Source organism: Panonychus citri, unplaced genomic scaffold (genome assembly GCF_014898815.1).
Source record: "Panonychus citri isolate SS breed McGregor unplaced genomic scaffold, ASM1489881v1 Contig00135, whole genome shotgun sequence".
Taxonomy (NCBI): Eukaryota; Metazoa; Arthropoda; class Arachnida; order Trombidiformes; family Tetranychidae; genus Panonychus; species Panonychus citri.
The window spans coordinates 1,807,910-1,827,504 of NW_026515540.1; the positions used below are offsets into that span (position 1 = coordinate 1,807,910).

Genomic DNA, 19,595 nt, shown 5'->3' on the forward strand with positions numbered 1-19,595 from the left:
CAATTGTTATTCTGTGTTATCATCAATTATCACACAATCAACATAATCTTAATCAACAGAAATTAAAAGCTTTGTTGATTAACTTTAAGGTTAAAAACTTTAACAATGACAAAACGTAAACTTATAAATGTACAACCTGAGATACAATTGTAATTAACTTACCTTAAAATTGGTTTAACCATTTTTAATACACAATGACAATTAACAAAGTCTAACAATAACAATGACAATGACAATCTATTTAATTAGTATGATGGCAAAAATATTATCAATCTTTATCTTCATCATCTGTGAAATATTAATCCATGAGAGGAAGATGAAGATTAGTAAATTACCTTTAGGAGGAAATGGTTGATGATTAAAAATTATACGCATCTATGATTCCCTTTTGACAATTTAATTGTTGCTTGATTGTTGTTTGATAATCATTAAATCATACTGATAGTCAAGGATAGAAAAGGAAAGTGAATAAGAAGACGATTTACCTTTAATCATTTACTATTAAATATTATCAAAGGTAAATTAGCATCTTATCACTAGAGCGATTCAAAGATGATGATGATGATTACCTTTTCCGAGAAGATGATGGAGGAAGATAAACTTCCTCTTCTTCCTCTTCTTCATCTCTATCATCATGTAATATTTTACCATCGCTGATTATAATTATACTGATTGTCATCATCATCTTAACCACTGCCATCGGACTCGGTTTGGTGATGATTATGGTCACTTGGTGTTAATCCAGTTCCGGTTATCATGTTTAATTGTATTAACATTTTATGAGGTTTAAATATCAAGTTGATTGTAACAAAACCAGATAATCTTGATTAACCTTCATGGATAATACAATCATGAGAATTGATAATAATCTTGATTGAGAATTAAATTTTCTTGTTGTTTTGTTTTGATTAAAATGAATAATCAATTGATAAAGAAAACAAATCTCTATCTTGATTGATAATTTCTCATTTTGCAAGGTTAACAATTATCATTTGATTATCCAAGTTAAAAGCTAATCAAAAGACACAGTTAATTGTTAATTCAATTGAATTTTATCATAATAACAGTTAGAACACAATTATTACCAATAAAATTTGATTTACTGTTTAAATCAGGAAAGAAGAGGAAGAAAAATATATTCAGAAATCAAATGAAATCCAATTATCATCATCATCATCATCCTCATTGATTGTTGATTGGATATGATTGTTGTTAAACTGATTAACGTTTGAAGTTCAAATGATTGGATCAACAATTTAACATTGAACAACAATAAAAGTAACACTAAATGATTACAGTTAGTTAATTTAACTGTCCAAAGTTGGGAAATGTTTTACTTGAAAAAATTATTGGCTCAATTGATTCTGGTGGTTAACTTTATATATTATTACATGAAAGTTACATGAATCATTCAATTGTAATCATAATCAAAGAGTTAAAACTGAAACAATCAACAGGATCAAATCCATGATTAGTATTTGGTATCAATGGCCTTACAATATAATATCTGCAATCCACTTACACCATGGTGATAATGATTTTCAGGAATTCACAAGAACTTTTTTTTCTGATTGTTTTCACAATCAATGATTATCATCATCAGGTTACAGTTAAGGTTGATTAATCAGAAAAATGATCGAAAATAAGTAATTTTTTTCTCCATCATCATCAACCAGAAATTTGGGTCTTTCTGTTTTCCCTATTGTATAATCATATGTTACTGACCATCACTTTTACCCAATCAGAAAGCAAACACTTTTCGAGACTATTTGATAACAATCAATTGATTGCTGACGATGAGAATAACTAATTGAAGTAAATTCTAAACATTTTCTTATTTTCATTAATTGAATTGTACAAAAAGAACTGAATAGTTTCCTGATTGTTAATATTTTCTCTTCCTCTTTTTGTTTTCTTATGATTCTACAATGTCACTAACATCTTAATCATCTTCATCTTAATCATCATCACTTTTAAAGTCCACAATCAAGTAACATTACGATTGTTATTTTTTCTTGTTCCTCTTTCATCATCATCATCATCATCAAAACTTCATTCAGTTGATCATCTTCATGTATTTTATCATGTAACTAATTATGATGATGGCGAAGAGAAAATTTTTTTGACACTTAACAATTGATTCTTAATCAATTGTTTAGTGTTATTCAATCAAAGAAAAAATTGAATTAACAATTGCATAAATATGATGATGATGATGATGATGAGTAGGAGGAAGATGAATTGAGAGGGCGAAAGACAAATGATGAAGATGGAGCATTGATTTTTAGGCCAAGGCTCAATAGTGACCGTTGATGATAGTAATTATGATTTTATTGCCATTATTGTTGTCTAACTGTAATTAACAGTTAATTGTACACATATACATGAATATGTGGCTATTTATGTATTAATAGGAGCTTTGTACTCAATAGGATGATCACAATTAACAGTGAAAAAAAATCTTTTTGCTACTTTACTCCAACACCAGGCAACTTTCTGAATGAAAATTTGTTTTTTTCATCATTTCTACGATATTAAAAGTGTGTGTATACAATTAAATACCCAAGGTAATCAATAAATTGATGTAATTCTGAGATGATAACAATCATGTTTATATCATGTTGTTGTGAAATAGTAATCATTTTGATAATAACTTCCGTTGTTTTTTTTTCACTTAATGTAAGTTGATCATGATGGTTAACTAGAAAAAGGAAAAGAAAAATAAATTGATGAAAAAAAGAAGATGATTTTCACTTGAACTTACCTGGAAATCCTGAACAATTTGATGACATTTTTAATAGTAGATTTATTGTAAGAAAATTGTACTATTTTTTGTTATTATTACTTCTGGTTTCCAATTGATAATGATGATAATCTATGAACCGTTAATGACAATGATCGTTGATGATTTTGATTCCTCTCTCTCTCTCCCTCATGATTCTGATCTTCATCATGTAAAATATAACAAAGATAATCTGATGAAAAAAGATCAGATAAAAAATGATGGGAGAAAGAGGTAATGATGATGGGTCGTTATGGGACAAAAGGATTATATATCAATGTGATGTCATTTTCATGAAGATCATGATTGTGAACAATCAATCTGATGAAAAAGAGGATTAAAAACTCACCTTGATACACTTGGATTAATATTGTTACATTTTTTTTGTTCTTGTCCTTGTCTTATTGATACAAAGGTTAGAACACTTTGACTTTTCTTGGTTGATTGTTGTTTGATTGTCTTTTTTAAATTGTCTCTCAGTATTTTGTCACTTTATTGATCCACTGATTTGAAAGATAATTAACCAATCAATTTACCTTTTTCATTGTTTTCTTTTGTCATTTAGATGTACCCGATATGCCTGGACAACCAATTATCATGGGATTTACTTCCAGATCTATTAACGTCTCTTGGCCTCCATCTTTCAATAATCACAATAGTCCCATTTTGTATTACATTATCCACGTTAGGTAAGTCTACTAATTAACTAATTAATCAAATGAAAGTCACTCATTAAGGAAAATAATATTTACCCGCTTTTTTTTCAAACCAAAAGTCAAACACTCAACACTACTAACGATCTCTACCGAGTTAAAAGTTAACTATTCATCGGCACCCGTTGAGCGGTAAAATGAGAAATCAGTTAACCTTAATTGTTAATTTGTTTCTTTTACCCAATCAATAAATTAACAGTTGATTGTCCTTCTTATCACTGTGAATACAATATGAATAGCTAATCAAACTAGTAACAGTTTTTTTAATTACTTTTCAGTTAATCGTTAGTTTTTTTTCACCTAAATTGTTGCCTTTAAAGCTAACATTTAGTTAATTACTTGGAATATAAAATGTAGATAATTAATTATTAATCACCATCTATGTATCACATTAACTGTGAAAGTGTTAATACTGTCAAATTATCAATGGTAATTAGGTGAAAATTAATGTTATAAATTGAACAATTTTGTTTCATAATCAATTTCAGACAATCACTAGGTTGAAGTTAATCATTGGTAAATTTGACACAATCAAAATTGATTGTTCATCCTTATGGCAAAGGTAATTTAATCAAAATCCTAAATTAGGTCAAAGCTTATTTACTTGATAATGTTAATCCACTTTCACCCTAATCATTAAAATAATACATAAATCAATCAATTTAACTAATAATAATGAAGGTAAAAGTCAATTTAGTAAATCAAGTTTAATAATGAGATTTAATAAATAACCAAGTTAATTGTTTTTTTTTTGTATCGGTCAAAGGGTAAAAAGTTACGAAACAATATTTTCATTTAAGTGACCTCAAGAGTCTTGAAGATATTTCAAGTTTATCATTCAATCTGGACTCGATTTAGATTCTTATGAGTTCAATCAATGAAGAATATGATGATGATGAGGATGATAAAGACTTTTTATCATCCTCATCACTTTTATTTCTGGTTACATTGGAAAAGGAAGAAAAGATGAAAGAAACTCATTCGTCAGTAACATCGATTTTCCTTGTGAGTAGAAAAGGATAAAGTTTATCGATTGATGATGAAACTGATGATAATGATGAGGAAAAGGATGCTGAGTAAAAAGGAGGAGGAAAAAGCATATAATTCAAAGAAACTAGGTCAACCAGGACCATTTTTCTGGTTCCCATGTAGCTCTTGTATTTTTTTTCGGGTTCCTCATCACTTTCTGCTTATTCCACCTTCTCTCCTCTTTTTTTATCATCCTCATCATCCTCCCACTCCTCATCTTCTCATCACTAGTAAGATAATATTACAGATACATCTATCTTAAGAGTTATCATCATACTCATTATCATCAATTGTTATCATTACCATTTGATATTAATAAACATACATGATAATATTAATAGTTACAATTTCAAAATCGCTCTGTTCAAATTGGGATGTAATTTAATTCCTAATGATGATCACCTCATATACTTCATATTATCAACAATTAACCCAAATTATTAATAAAACTTGATGAAAATATTGATGAGAAAAGAAATGGTCAAACATTAATACTAATTGCTAATTATCAATCCTAATTGATTAGTCAAAAAAAACCATCAATTTAACTTAAAATTAAATCAGCAACTTTTAAATAATGATGATTAATTAATTTTCAACCATATTCAAAGTCACAATAGACGTTAAATTAACCATTAACAGTAATAGTAGCAATTTAAATTGCTCATTCAATTGTGATAACAAGAAAAGGTTGAATATCATTAGGAACCATTGGGAAGAGTAAAAAATGGGCTTGAATTTTAATTTATATCAAATTTATCCAAATGATTTAATAGTAAAAAAAACAAGGTAAATGAATAATATTCACAGGGAGAGATAGTGTTGAAGTTGTTTGTTGGTGGATGATTTGAAAATGGCGAAAATGAAATGATAACAAATATGATTACTATTATTATCGTTGATTAATGAGAGTTTCAAGATGATTATGATGAGGATGATGATGATGGTGAGATAAATGATAGATATTATTATATGTCTGGTGGCACAGAATTTTGTCTTAATTTGAATTTCGCCAATGAATCAGCTCTTTGGAATCCATTCCTGTTGATTGTGATTAGAATTGTTTGGATAATCTTTGGGATTTAAATTTCTTATAATAAAGTTATCGCTGCTTCGAGACTCTAATGGTTGACTGTATTTAGGAGTTGAAGAGTTAATTGTATCTTTATCTGTTGTTACCTTTCCTTTAATTGTTGGAATCCATAATGAATCAGTTGAAAATTTAGTTGATGATTCAATTGCTGTTGATTGAAGTGTTTTCATTAATGGTAATTGTGAATTGGTCTTCTCAATTGATTTAATTGGTACAGGATAAAGTATCATCTTATCAACACTTGATCTGCCTTCCAAATTATATAAGGATGTAGGTGATGATGGGTTGAGTGGTGATGGTGATGGTGTGTGGGTGAAGGTTGAAGTTGATGGAGACAATTTCATAGGTGATTCTGTGTCTATACTTTTACGGTTAACTGGAGATAATAATCTTGGAATTGGAATATGATTTGATGATGATGTTAATCGATTGTTAATTTGATTTAGAGAGTTAATTTTTTTCCTATTTCCCAGAGCAATTTGATAATTTTTGGTTAAATCGTTCAATGAAAATGGTTGTTGAACAAGAAGATTATTATTATTATTATTATTATGATTTAATGATTTTGTTACTATTCCATTGAGTGAATTGTGATGAATTGGAGATGATAAAAGTGGTGACAATGATGATAAAGATGAATCAAGTTTAGGATTGAGAAGGACAAAGATTATCGGTGGTCGTGGAGTGGTTAAAGGTTGATTTTGCTGTTGAATTGGAGATTTTATTTGATTGGATTGTTGAGATGTTTTTAATGATGAAGATTTTACTGATGATGGTGATGCGGATGAAGATAAATTTGGAGGATGATGGAAGAAAAATCTTGCCTTTTTCATGGTCTCAATTAATCCTGGACTTATGGTTGGTAGTAAAGGTAAAGGTCCTTTGGGAAGTTTAAATCCAAGTCCATTGTTGTTGTTTATTTCTTTGTGGATGTTGGATGATTTTGATTTACCATCGTTGGGACGAGAGCGAATCCCTGAGCCCACCGGCCAGATTATCGGAGTGGGAAAACGTTTCCAAAGATTTTTAATCTGATCACTTTTACTGGACAAAGGTGATGAGGTGCTAACGGGAAAATGAACTTTATCATTAATCTTATTGATTGTTGACTTGACATTTTGTTGAAAATCATTTGATGGTTTTGTTGTTATGCTTTTAATTGCTGGCGATGGAGTGGTCAAGATTAAAGGCTCCTGAGGTGTTATTTCAATTATCTTCAGGTAGATTTCAGGTTTAGATGAAGGTGCTGTCGGATTTTTTGAATGGGCAGATGAAGATTCTGGATAAGAAGATATTTGCATATTATCAGCTGATGTTGACATTTGATTGTTGAAGTGTGTGGATAAAGGTGATGATTTAGTCTTTAAAATTTCATCCGCATCAATTTCTGATATTTCCGGCATCATGTAATCAATTAGAGTTGGAAATTGAGATGTAACCTTGGTAATATCATGATCCATTAATTCAATCAGCTGATTTGATTCATGTTGATTACCCTGATTATCATTACCATTTAGCCAATAAAAAGGTTTAATTGGTAATATTGATTCATTTGTATTAATAGAATCAGTTAATCCAAATAATGTTTCATTAGATAAATTACCAAATTGATTAATCTGATGATGATGATGATTATGATGATTATGATTATCAAAAAAATGAAATGGTAAATTGTTTGTATTCATTTTGAATCCATTGTAATCAAAATTATTATTAATATAATTTTGATTATCAATTTCATTTTTATCCTGCTGATGAAATGTACCATCATTAAGAGTTGTAGTTAATAATTGTGAAATTATGGTTCGTTGATCATCATTTAATTGTCGACGTAATTTTTCAGGTAAACCAGGTAAACTTTTACCTATTTCACCTTTACCATTGGGTAGGAGGGTAACAATTTGTCCCTGAGAAATCATGGTTGAGTGTTTATCGTCACTAATTAAGGTTGTCTTTCTATTATTATCATCATCTGAATTACCATGTTGAATGAATAATTGAGCTGATGATGATCTCTTGATTCGTGAGTGATTAGTTAATTTAGTCTCTGTATTGTTATTATCATTTGAAGAGGTTCCAATCATTTCCACTGATTCTGATGATGATGGTGAGTTATTAAGTTGAGTATCTGCATGAGTGAAAATGAAACAAGAAATAGTCTAATTAATTATCGTGTAACAATTTAAAACCAACAACAATAATTACCATTGACAATTGAAGGTTTCATTTGCATTTCAAATTCACTTGAATCATTTTGTTTCAATCTTTTAGCATATGAAATTAAAGCATCTGAAATAATGATTAATTTGGAATAGAGAAGAAAAAAATTACTAATTATTGAAAATGAATTTAAGATAATTTAATAATAATCATTACCTTTAATTGTAATTGTTGATCCTGATAATCTAACAGGTAACCTATTTGAGTTGATTGTTTCAACAGAATCAGAGTAATTAGCATTTATGTTTGATGATTGAGCTTGATGTTCAGTTGATTTGATTGGAAATGAATTTCTGTTGATTAGTTGATTGATTTTAGTTGCGATGAAACCATTTGATTCAAGTATTGATTGCGATTGATTTGAAGCTCCTATGGTAAAAGATAGAGTAGGTTGGGTCATTTGGAACAAAATTTCGGGTTATTATTGTTTTTGATTCTTGAGTAAATCACAATCAGCTGGACAATTTAAATTGCTGTAAAAAATGAAGAAAGCAACAATACACACACACAGACAATTAGGTAAAGTTAACAAACAAAATACATTATAAAGATGATGATGATGATGATGACGATGATGATACAATTATAATATCAATTGACATTACAGATATAAAGCAAGATACATATAAAAAAATGAACAAAAAAAGGATAAAGCTGAAGCCAAACCACATAGAGAAAATGAAATTACCATAATACAAAAAACAGTTATAATGACATTAAATTGTACAAAAAAAGTTACAACAATTTGTTAAATTGTCACAACAAAAATTTAGGTTAGTTCATCTTTGAACACAATAAGCTTAGACTGAGTTGACAATGAATATACAATGGGAAGAGACATGGAAAACATTAATATACTTGTCATGGTGATGAGGATGAAAAGGTGAAGATATCATGAAGATGATGATGATGATGTTTTGGTGACAATTGTGAAAACATGAACTCAGGGGAAGAGGTAATGAGATTTGAGGATAACATTGAGACACATCGGAAAGGATTTCGGATTGTGTGTTGATATGGTTAATTAATTGTGGTTTGTTGTGCGTTTAGATTTTGTTTTTAAAGTGGGCACAGGGTGGGAGTGGATTTTTGTTGTTGTGACAATATAATGACAATTAAATTTGACAGAACAATTGAAAAGACAAACACAATATTAAAGTGCTTATGACATTGATCTTGGTCTATCATTGATTAACCTTTAATTTTACCTTGATTGTTATTCATTAATCCTCCACGAGTTTGATCGTTTGCATTTCGACGATCGATTTCAAAGTTTTTAAATTCTTTATCTTCATCGTCGTCAATTTCGCTATCGGTGTCACTACCATCTTCATCAGCTGATCCATCGATTCTACCTTGATTTTTCACCTTGTTTGAATCACCGCCATTGGATTTACCATCTTCACGGCGGAGTTTTAATCCACCCATTAATTGAGAGATTAGAGCTTGATTTAATTCATCCATCAGATTATCTTCCATGTTGGGATTATTTTCATTTCCATCTTTCATTCCCAAATATTGATTGAGTAAATTGGAAACATCTCCATTGGTTCCTGAGTTACCACCGCCATTACCACTTCCTAAGCCTCCTAAAAGATCAGCTAATCCACCTTTAAGTCCACCATTTCCACCAAAGCCATTCATACCATTAGAGGAGCCGGGAACTCCGCCAACTCCTGACGGCGCTGGTATCTTGATCCCAGCTAATTCGGACATTGCCGTTATCGTCATTGGATTCAAACCGTTTAGCCCTCCATTTGGGAAGGGAAGTTGTCCCATTCCCCCTGAACCTCCAACGCCTCCCATACCTTGAATCGCTATTGGTCCCATTAAAGGTCCAGCTTGACCCAAATGACTTGGACCAAAACCAGGGTGAGGAAGAGGCATCATGTGTTGGTGGTGATGGTGTGGTCCATGTGGACCGTTAGGCATATGTGGATTATGTGGATTATGATGAGGAGATTGAATGGAAATTGGTTGACCTGTTGGACCACGGAAACTTTTAATTCGTTTCTTCATTTTATCGGTAAAATCTCGATACATTTTAGAGGCCACAGTTTTCAAAGGTTTCATCTTGTAGACAACATGTTTAACTGAATCAACGACTCTCATGAAATCTTTCATTGTATTTTGATGCCCATAGGGTGAGGGTCGATTGGCCTGTTGATAATCATTATTATAATATTCTTGACCACCACCACCACCACCAACAGGACGTCCACCAACATAACGGAATTTATCCTTTGGTTCGGTATCATAATAATTGTGAATATATTCATGAGGTGATTTAAATCCAGTTGGACCCATTCCTCCTAATGGATCAAGCGATTGGACAGAATCAAGGGGAAAAGAAGACAGAGAATTGGAAAACCCGTCAGCGGAATTAGCCAAATTAGCCATTGCTGTTGGATCTGGTCCTCCATGAAGACCACTAATTGAATCAGGACCACTAGTGACCGTGAAATCAGCTGACAATCCAAATCCACCTCCAGGTTCACCAGGAAATTTACCATAATTCATCATACTATTAGCAAAATCACTTGTAAACTGTGAACCTGAAAGTCCAGTCGGAGGTGGACCAGTAGCCGTTGGACCATTTACTCGAGTATAACTTTCCGAATCTTCATTATTGGTGTTTTCTTGATTTGATGAATGAGCAGTTTGATAATTATTCGTGTTATAAGGTTGATCGCCATCTTCTTGGCCACTGTTTCCACCGCTACTACCATTTCCATTGGCAGATTCATCATCGCCAGACTCAGATGAACCCGATTCGGAGGATTGAGATGATGTCAAAGGAGTGGGAGCTGGATTGAATTGTGAGGATCCGGGGGGTGATCCAGAGTTGGGTGATGAAGCCGATGAAGATGATGAGGGAATCGAAGCAGATGAAGATGAAACTGCTGAGGAAGATGAAGACCATCCTTCATTTGGATTATGTAAAGACGACGAAGGTGGTGGTAACACTGATGAAGAGTATGATGATCTCATTGATCCTCTGGACGATGTTGGTGCTGCATAATAATCATTGGTAAACGGTTGATATCGATTTTGACCTAAACCTCCGTTAGAAAAGTGACTGGTCATCGGATAAGCTTTTGGTCTCAATTGATTACGAAGCTGTGCCACCATTGCATCAATTTCACTTGAATTGATTGGTCGCAGGGGATAAGGTATTGGTGGACCACTTGGTCCGGAGGGACCCGAAGAAGAGCTCGAACCATAACCACCAGAACCCGAAACAGGTCGACCTGGATACGATGGTGACATTGGGTACGAATCAGATGATGATGATAAAGATGAATAACTCATGGGATAAGGTCGGCTCATTTTCGGCGGTGGTCCATATTTATAAAATGAGTTACCATGAATACTTGGTGAAGATGCACCATAAGAATTACCCACCAGTGGTTGCATATTGAAATTATAACGATTCTGTTTATTATATGAATCTGAATAATTATAAGGAAGATTCATCTCACCACTGGAACCGGAACTTCCCGATGACTCGGCTTCACGAAGTTGACCTCGACGAGGAGGTAGATCATTTTTATCCGTTTCTTGACTATCAACTGTCCGATTGGCTCCACTACCGTTAGAATAACTATCAGGCGATTCTGATTGAATGTCATCCGTTGAAGCTGAAGCTCGAGATTCATATTTATCGGGTGATGTTGGATCTCGAGATAAATAGATGAGCGGTGATACTTGACGATTCGAGGATGAAATTAATGGACTCGATTTGTTGATAACATGTCCAGAGTTCAACAGTGGAATACCTTGATTAGTAGATGATAAATTGTCTGAATTACTTGTTGGTAGAAGACCTTTTTTATGGGTCAAAGGTGAAGGTGTTGTTAAGATGGCCGGTGATAAGGTTGGAGTAGATGAAGATGAAGAGGTTATCGTGGTAACGGTAATTGTGTCCTTATCGTTAATTGGTGAAACTGTTGTCTTATTAATTATTGTCTCTGCGAATCGTTTATCAACTAGTAATGGTTTGGAAATGTGATGAGTTAAATTAACCAATAATCTATTGACATCATTTTGATTTATGGTTACATGTTGATGAGAAGATGATGATCATCTGATTGTGAGGATTTGGTGACAGTTAAAGGTTTGATTAAGGATGAACTTGTTGACCGGTGGGGGAAATGATTTAAATAAAGTTCACTTGAATGTGGACCACGATTAATACGATTTGCCAATGCACCAGAATTCAATGTAATTTCTGTATGAAGAGCAGTAGATGAGAGGAAAACATTTCCAGAAGTTGATTCTTTTAATGATTTAGGTTGATTTCCATTGATAATCAGTGAACTGGTCAGCACATCAGTGACAATTAACAGAATAATAATAATTGCAGACAGGTAACATTGAGATTTCTATGATTACAATTGAGAAACAATTAGTTAAAAGATGATAATAATACGTACGATCAGTTATCCAACAAGGGGAAATTAGATCAACAATTTAACGGTAATTAGAATGAAAAGAAATTTAATTTGATTGGTAACTAATTTTAAAGAGATTAGACAATTAACTTTAATCATTTACCATTGTTGTTGATTGTTGATTCTTCTTTCTTTCCATAACAATTAAATTATTGTTCTGGTTGATTAGGTTAATCATTTAAACAATTTGAAAAGCCTTACAAATTGTATATTCAAAGAAATGATCATCAATTAATCATTAATCAGTTTTCACTTGTATCCATATTAATTGACAAACTAATTTGATTTATTGATTGTTATTATTAGTTAATTGTGTGAGTGCTCAAAATTTGTCCACTTGATTGAGAAACAAATAATCAAAACTGATTACTAATTGTTGTTGATATAATAATTAGATTGTTACACAATATATACAAAGTTAATCATCAATTAATTGTTATCATCTTAATAAAATGATAATTATCATGATTATCATGATAGTAATTTAAAGTTATAATAATCAAACAAAGTGATTAACTTTGATTAAAGTTATGAAAATGGGAGGATTATCATTGGTTAGGCCTTTTAATTTGATTGATGATTAACTAATCACAATAAAAGAGTGAGAGTTTAATGTTGACTGATTACAATTAAAACACAGTAGTTACAATTATAATCAGTGAATCGTTGAAAGTAAATAATGAAAAGTTAAATTGGTTATCATTTTTATTAATAATAATAAGAAAATAACAAATATCAGAAAAAACTCGAGGCCAATTAAGATTCATCTTAATTCCTACTGTTGATTTGATCCTGTTCCGTAAATGAATCAAGATATTACCTGTCGATTGTTACTCCACCCTTAATATTTAGGTTGATTTAAAAATAATTTAACAACAATTTACCCTTTTTCTTAATCATTATGATGTAATAATAATAATAATCAATTACTTGGTGAAAGCATTAACAATGAAAATAAGAGCAGACAAGAAAATCAAATCACCTTTTTTTCAATGTTAATGTTTTTGTGGTTGGAAAAGTGATGAAAATGATTACAAAATTTTCACTACAATTTACTAACTACTAACATATCGTGATGATGACAATCATTATCATCTTGCTTTCTTTATGGATAAGGATTAACGGTAATACACTTCGTCAACTTAACCGTTAATCATTATTGGCCTGGTTTACCTTTCACGGACGAAATGTTACCTTGGATGTTATTTATTATTGAATATCGATGATGAGTAAAGTGATTAGATGAAACTGGTTATGACAATATCACCTTAATCCAATTAAGATTAATTTCTTATGTCTTTATTAGTAAATTAATCTTCTAATTAACCCTTTAAACTGTTAAATCTCTCAACATTGATTAGTTTTATCATCTTAATCCTTTACTATTTTATCACTGATTTTATCATTTGGTGATGTTGGTCACCTTTTCCTTACTAGTGTCCGAAAATATTGACCATCAGTTGTTTTTGAAGGTCAAACAATTAGTTTAATGAGAAAATATTGATTTGAATTGCTATAGTTTTTGATTGTAATAAAGTATTTATGCTTTTTAAACAATTAAGACAAATGGATTATCGAAATTTAAATTGTATTGTTATTGAGGTAATCATGATTTTAATCAGCTTTTGGTGGCGATTTTGTCCAACTTTAATTGTCCAATGTATTTGGTGGACTTGATTTGCTTCAGTTAAATGATTATTTCAGGGCCTAGAAAGTTAATCAGTGCGATTAAAGGCAAAATCAAATATTTTTTTCTAATCTAAATCAATGTATTTGAGTTTCTATACAAATACTATCATGATTTACACCAAAAATCTGATGAAAGGGTTAACAGAACGTGACTGGTCCTGTTGAAATTGGACAAAATCCATCGATGAAAATCAATCAATCGATACAAAATTGATGACACAAATTAACTTGACCATCAGGTTAATCAACAACCAACTGATTATAATGAAAAAAAAAGTCAAACAATCAGTTATAATTCAAATCAATGTTAATCAATTAGTGAACGAGCAAAAAAATTGAAAATATTTTCAATATCTAATCAAGTTAATCAATAGTTATCGGTGAAAACTGATAGACCAATTTAATCCTTATAATCTAATCATTTGGATTTCTAATTGAATTAGAATTAAGTTTTAGATCTAATCACTTGAGATTGAATTACAATTAACAAATTAGCTCAATCAATATCAGTGAATTTAGATACAATTAACAAGTAACAGTTGATTTATTTAATTAGCTGAATTTTTTTAATTGTTTACATTTAGCATCAAACTAATCACATCTGAAACTATTCAACTGTTTTGACATTTCCTTAATCTCAATTGCAATTAAAATACTTTTACACAAACAATTGTTTTGTATAAAAGTCAATTGTCATTGAAACAATTAGTAAATCAACAAATTGAGAAATGCAATTGAATCAAAAGTAATCAGTAAAATTGAACATTCAATTTACCATTGAGTTAATCATGTCCATTTAAAGAGATAAACAATTAACCATAAGAGACAATTAACTTAGAAAATATCAGATCGACATTCACAATATTTTCAATTGTTAATCAACGAAAGATTGTTAAATTGTTGAGTATACAAATCGAAAGTGATTAACTTACCATGATTAATTAGAGAGAAGGTATTTCTTTTCCTTGGTCAATCGTTGGTCCTTAATGGTCACTTTGAAAAAATGGAAAACTCAATATTGTGAGTTCCTGATGAAAGATTAACAATTTAGAAAATCAATTCCTGTATTTTTAAATCACCAAGTAATTGTTTTTCCGAATGGCTTGATTAACATTATTCCCAGATAAATAAGATCATCATAATTGATTAAACAATTAAAAACAAAGTTCAAGATGATTAGTTGACAAGAAAAACTTTCTATGGATCCAAATTGTTCAACAATCACCGAAATTAAAGTAAATTGATGTAGATGATTTAATATTTTCGCTTGATGATGCTCGATGAAATTAATCAACTGATACGGTAGACTGATGAGTTAATGGTGATGGTAACGATAAGTTGACGATATGATGGGCTCGAGAGATGATGATGATAAACGGGAGTCTTTTTGATAAACTTAATGGTTAACTGATTGTTGTATTTAGTAATGTTGTGTAGTTATCGATGAGCACGATGATGATGTTATGCCAGGTATTATTGTCTTAACGATACCTGATTGAGTAAAACATGAAAAGTGGCCCCGAATCTTGTTGAAACGACACCAGAATCAACCAAAAGGAGAGGGATCAAGATGGGAGAGTGTGGGAGTGGGGAGGGTACGAAGGGTAACAAACAAAACGACGACAGAAAGCGAAAGAGCCTCAAAATTTTCGCCATTTTAGCCCCCTTTTTCTCTCTCTTTCAGTTTCGAAAAAAAAATTAAGGTAAAAGAATAAGAAGATGATGAAAAAAGAACAAAAAAATTTAAGAATATCGCTCCGCATGATTCGTGGTATCACTTGAATGGAATCGATTGAAGACGAATTAAAGGAATAAAGAGAATACGAAAGAAAGTTTCATTCTCTTTCTTTTCTCTTCTCTTTTCCTCTTACTTTTTCTTTCTCTGGATAATGGGAACTTTTCAATTGCCCTCGAAACCATTTTACCTGGTTCGCTTAACACTAAAAACAGATTATCCTCACTAAATGATTAATCCTTTTTTTGTTATTCTTTTTCATCATCTTACCTTTTTCAGTGATTTACTCTTCCAGCTTCCTCTCTCTCTCTCTCTCTCACTTGCATATTCATCATTTACCGTTACAACAGATTACACCTTAATCTTATCTCTAATTTTCACTTTATCTCCTTATTCCGGATCCGGTGAAAAAACACTAATCCACCTTAATCCAAGTGAAAAAGAAAATTAAAAACGATAAAAATGATTAATTTCAAGCATCGGATTGAAATTCAAATTGATTCTCAATCCATGATTATCATGATTATAGTTTACCAATCAATTGATCAACTCATAATACTAATCTCAAGGAAAAACAAAACTTTGATTTACTATAATTTCAATTGTCGAATCCTTTTGATTAAATGTCATCATATTAATCCAGTTTAATCAATACAATTAAATAGATTGACTATTTCAAGACCTTTAAGAAGCCATTGTTTCCGGTTAAAAGGTCTTCTCATCCTAGTGACCTGACAATCGACAAGGTCACCAAATAAAACCAGAATATCGATCGATATTAAATCTATGTGAATATTGATCGATAAAAAAATCTTATTCTTGTATAATAATCCCGTAGATGCTTTTGCATCATCATCATCATCATCATCATCATCACTATCGTCATCATCTCCTCCTACTCTCATTTTTTTAACATTTCCTCATGAATATAACCAAAGGTTTCAACCTAATGGCATTTGAATTATCATTTTTTACTCATTTCACTTTCTCCTTATTTTGGCAACAATCATCATGATGATCGTTTTTTTTTGCAAGATGATGTTATATTATCTTCAGGAATCATCATCATCATCATGACAATCAATCAGTATACTTTCAATCAACTGATTTTTGTGTTTTTATAATCAAATTTTCAAATGAGACACTTTTTTGTTAATCTTTTCACCGCAATTCTGGCAAATCTCAATTGTCTTAAATATTTTTCAACCCAATCAACTTAATTGTTGCCATTTACTAATCATTTTTTGCTTTCTATACTTTTCTTAGTTTGAGTATTTTTGCTTTAATTGTTACTGACAATTGATCTTCTATCAACTATTTCAATGATATATTTTAATCATTACTGATGATTATCAATTCAATGATTGATTAATTGATAGAAAAACAAATCAACACTTCCTATTTTAAATCGCCATCTAATTTAGTTGTTTTCAATCAACTTGATTGTTAATTGTTACCTTTTAGCTGATTTGTTTAAATGAGTTTTCATTTTGATGATCATTTACCTATCACAATTAATTAGCTCATTTTAATCATTGTTTTTGTATTGATTTGAACATTGATTTACCTTTTCATTGAATTTTCATCATTAAATTGTAACAATTAAACGATTAATGTCAAAAAGATGATCATGAAAGTGAATGGTAATTGTTACAACTTTAATTACTTTCACATTAATAGTTAGATGATTGTTTTTAAATTGTGATTAACTTTTACTTGTATATTAACACCTTACGGGAACAATTTAACAATCAAAACAATTTGAATACGTGTTAAAGTGTTGACAAAATGATGATGATAATCAGTAAATTGTTAATTGTTAATTTTATATTATTAATATCAATATGCCTTCCAGTTTAATTGATAGACAGGATAATTAACCAGCAATCAAGTTTTTTAAGACATTGAACCAGTTAATTAATGACAATCAATTTGACTAATATAAATGTACTGAAAAAAAAGAGTGAGAGAAAAAAATTAGTTAATCCATTAATTATCTGATTTAATCATAATCTTAATCAACCCAATACCAAACTTGTATATTGGTGATTTAAGACAAAATCTCATCTTATTAGTTAATTATAATGTTAACAGGAATGATTAAGTGTTAATTGTTATTGTTGTTAATGAATAAATTTATATATATACCCTGTTATTAAACAATCAATTTAGTACAATTTAAATTCAACCAACTGATTTATAAGGTTATCGGAGTAATTGAAATGATATCGATGATTATGTTGATGATAATTGTCGTGATATTAATGATTTAGTTTTAATTATAATCGTCGTGGTTACAGTTGATCATCTCCTTTTAATTGTAATTTAATCGCGTAAACCTTAATTCTTGGTTAATTGTTACATTGATTGCGAGAAATTAATTGTTAACCGGCTCGGAGAAAAGCATAAAGCATAATCAGCTGTTCACTTTTCCAATGGAGGGAAACTTTTTTCAACAATTTCCTTTTCGCACTTTCAACTAATTAACTAATTGTTTCTCGTTTTCCATTTTAATTTGATAAATTAACTGAATTTCTAATTATCGTATTTAATATAATCCAAATTTTGATGGAATCTTTTTTTTCATCATAAATGCAATTCTAATGTGTCCCAATCAAATATAATAAATGTGATTTAATTGTTGAACAATTAAGAAAAAAATTAAACAATCATCTCATTGAATTGATTACCAAACCCTTATTGATTATTGTTCTTATTCACTAATCAAGTGAATTTATTTTCTCAGGTGAACTTATTAATTGTTTAAAATTGATTAATCTTGTAAATGGAAACAATAATTTACATTGAATATTGTTAATCAATTGATTAGCAACAATTGAATTAGTTGAGAGAAAAACTGTCAACAGCTAATCAACATCATCATTTTGCTGATCAATTATTGACTTTGATCCGGGTTCCTCAATGATGATCAATTGATTAACCATCCCAATTAAGGGTTGTTAACCAGGAATCTCAAGTTAGAATAATGAAGAAAAAAAATGAGAAAATGAATCAACAACAATTTCCAATGTATCAGTTGATTATCTTGATCAATAATCATCATCAAGGATCATCATCATGATCGTTTTCACTTATTCTTGTCGTTTTTTTTTGCTTCTCTCTATCAAAAGTGTGTATATACCTTGAAATCAATGAATAGATGGAATCACAATCAAAAATGTACAACATTGATGACATTAAGCAGTGCGAACGAAACAAAAAAGCGATCACATCAAAATCGATATTTAATTTTTTTAATCGTTTCTGTGTCAACATTAACTATAATTTTCACTCTTCGAGTAAAAAAAAAGAGGATCAGTTACAATTATAAATATATAGAGAAAAAAAATGATTAACTAAAATAATCCATTTACTGTTTTAACGGTAAAAAATGCCTCAAATTTTTGTGGCCTCACCTCAAACACAATTAAAGATGAATCTCCTTTCTTGACCCATCGATGAACGGGCAAAGTTTATTGTTGAATTAACAGTAACAATCAATTAATCATCAATTGGATTAATGAAAACAAAAAACAGTTGCACGCACTTTGTTGATGTAATTTCATGATGAACAAACCAGATAATCTATACGATTTAAAGTTTTCATCATCATCAATTACTTTGTATTAATTTTAAATTGTTCATTTGTTGTTGATCCGTTGATTAAGTATTAGCTTGATATTGATTGAACTATCGGTTGATAGATATTATTTTTTTTTTCTTAATCCTTCTTTGGATCAGTTTAGTGATCAAGGTAGGATTAGGTTTTTTTTTGGTTTTTTCTCCTCCTTGAGTTTAAGATTAATTATCTACACAATTGATTAACTTTCATTATTAACGATTGATTGGAAAGTCCATTTCCAATTTAACATTGAATTAT

At 30.3% G+C, this 19,595-nt stretch overlaps 2 protein-coding genes and 1 long non-coding RNA gene across 5 annotated transcripts in view; 1 reads left to right on the top strand and 2 right to left on the bottom strand.

The window, feature by feature from the left end:
* The window catches only part of LOC128391881 (tyrosine-protein phosphatase 99A-like), a 51,565-nt gene that overhangs the window by 20,814 nt on the left and 11,156 nt on the right, over positions 1-19,595 (top strand). For all 3 annotated transcript variants that reach the window (XM_053351836.1, XM_053351838.1, XM_053351837.1), the window contains exon 4: positions 3,348-3,471. In XM_053351836.1, coding sequence (XP_053207811.1) covers positions 3,348-3,471 — 124 coding nt within the window. The remainder of the gene's footprint in view (positions 1-3,347; positions 3,472-19,595) is intronic.
* Positions 2,274-3,359, bottom strand: LOC128391890 (uncharacterized). The gene is made up of 3 exons (XR_008325894.1): positions 3,132-3,359; positions 2,765-2,975; positions 2,274-2,701 (listed from the first exon to the last, which is right to left on the bottom strand). It is a non-coding gene; the product is annotated as an uncharacterized LOC128391890 (long non-coding RNA).
* Positions 5,325-12,622, bottom strand: LOC128391889 (uncharacterized). Its single transcript, XM_053351847.1, is given in 6 exon segments — positions 5,325-7,745; positions 7,823-7,906; positions 7,994-8,206; positions 9,046-11,930; positions 11,969-12,222; positions 12,395-12,622. Coding segments are annotated over 6 exon segments (5,712 nt in total). The 5' UTR covers positions 12,470-12,622; the 3' UTR covers positions 5,325-5,544.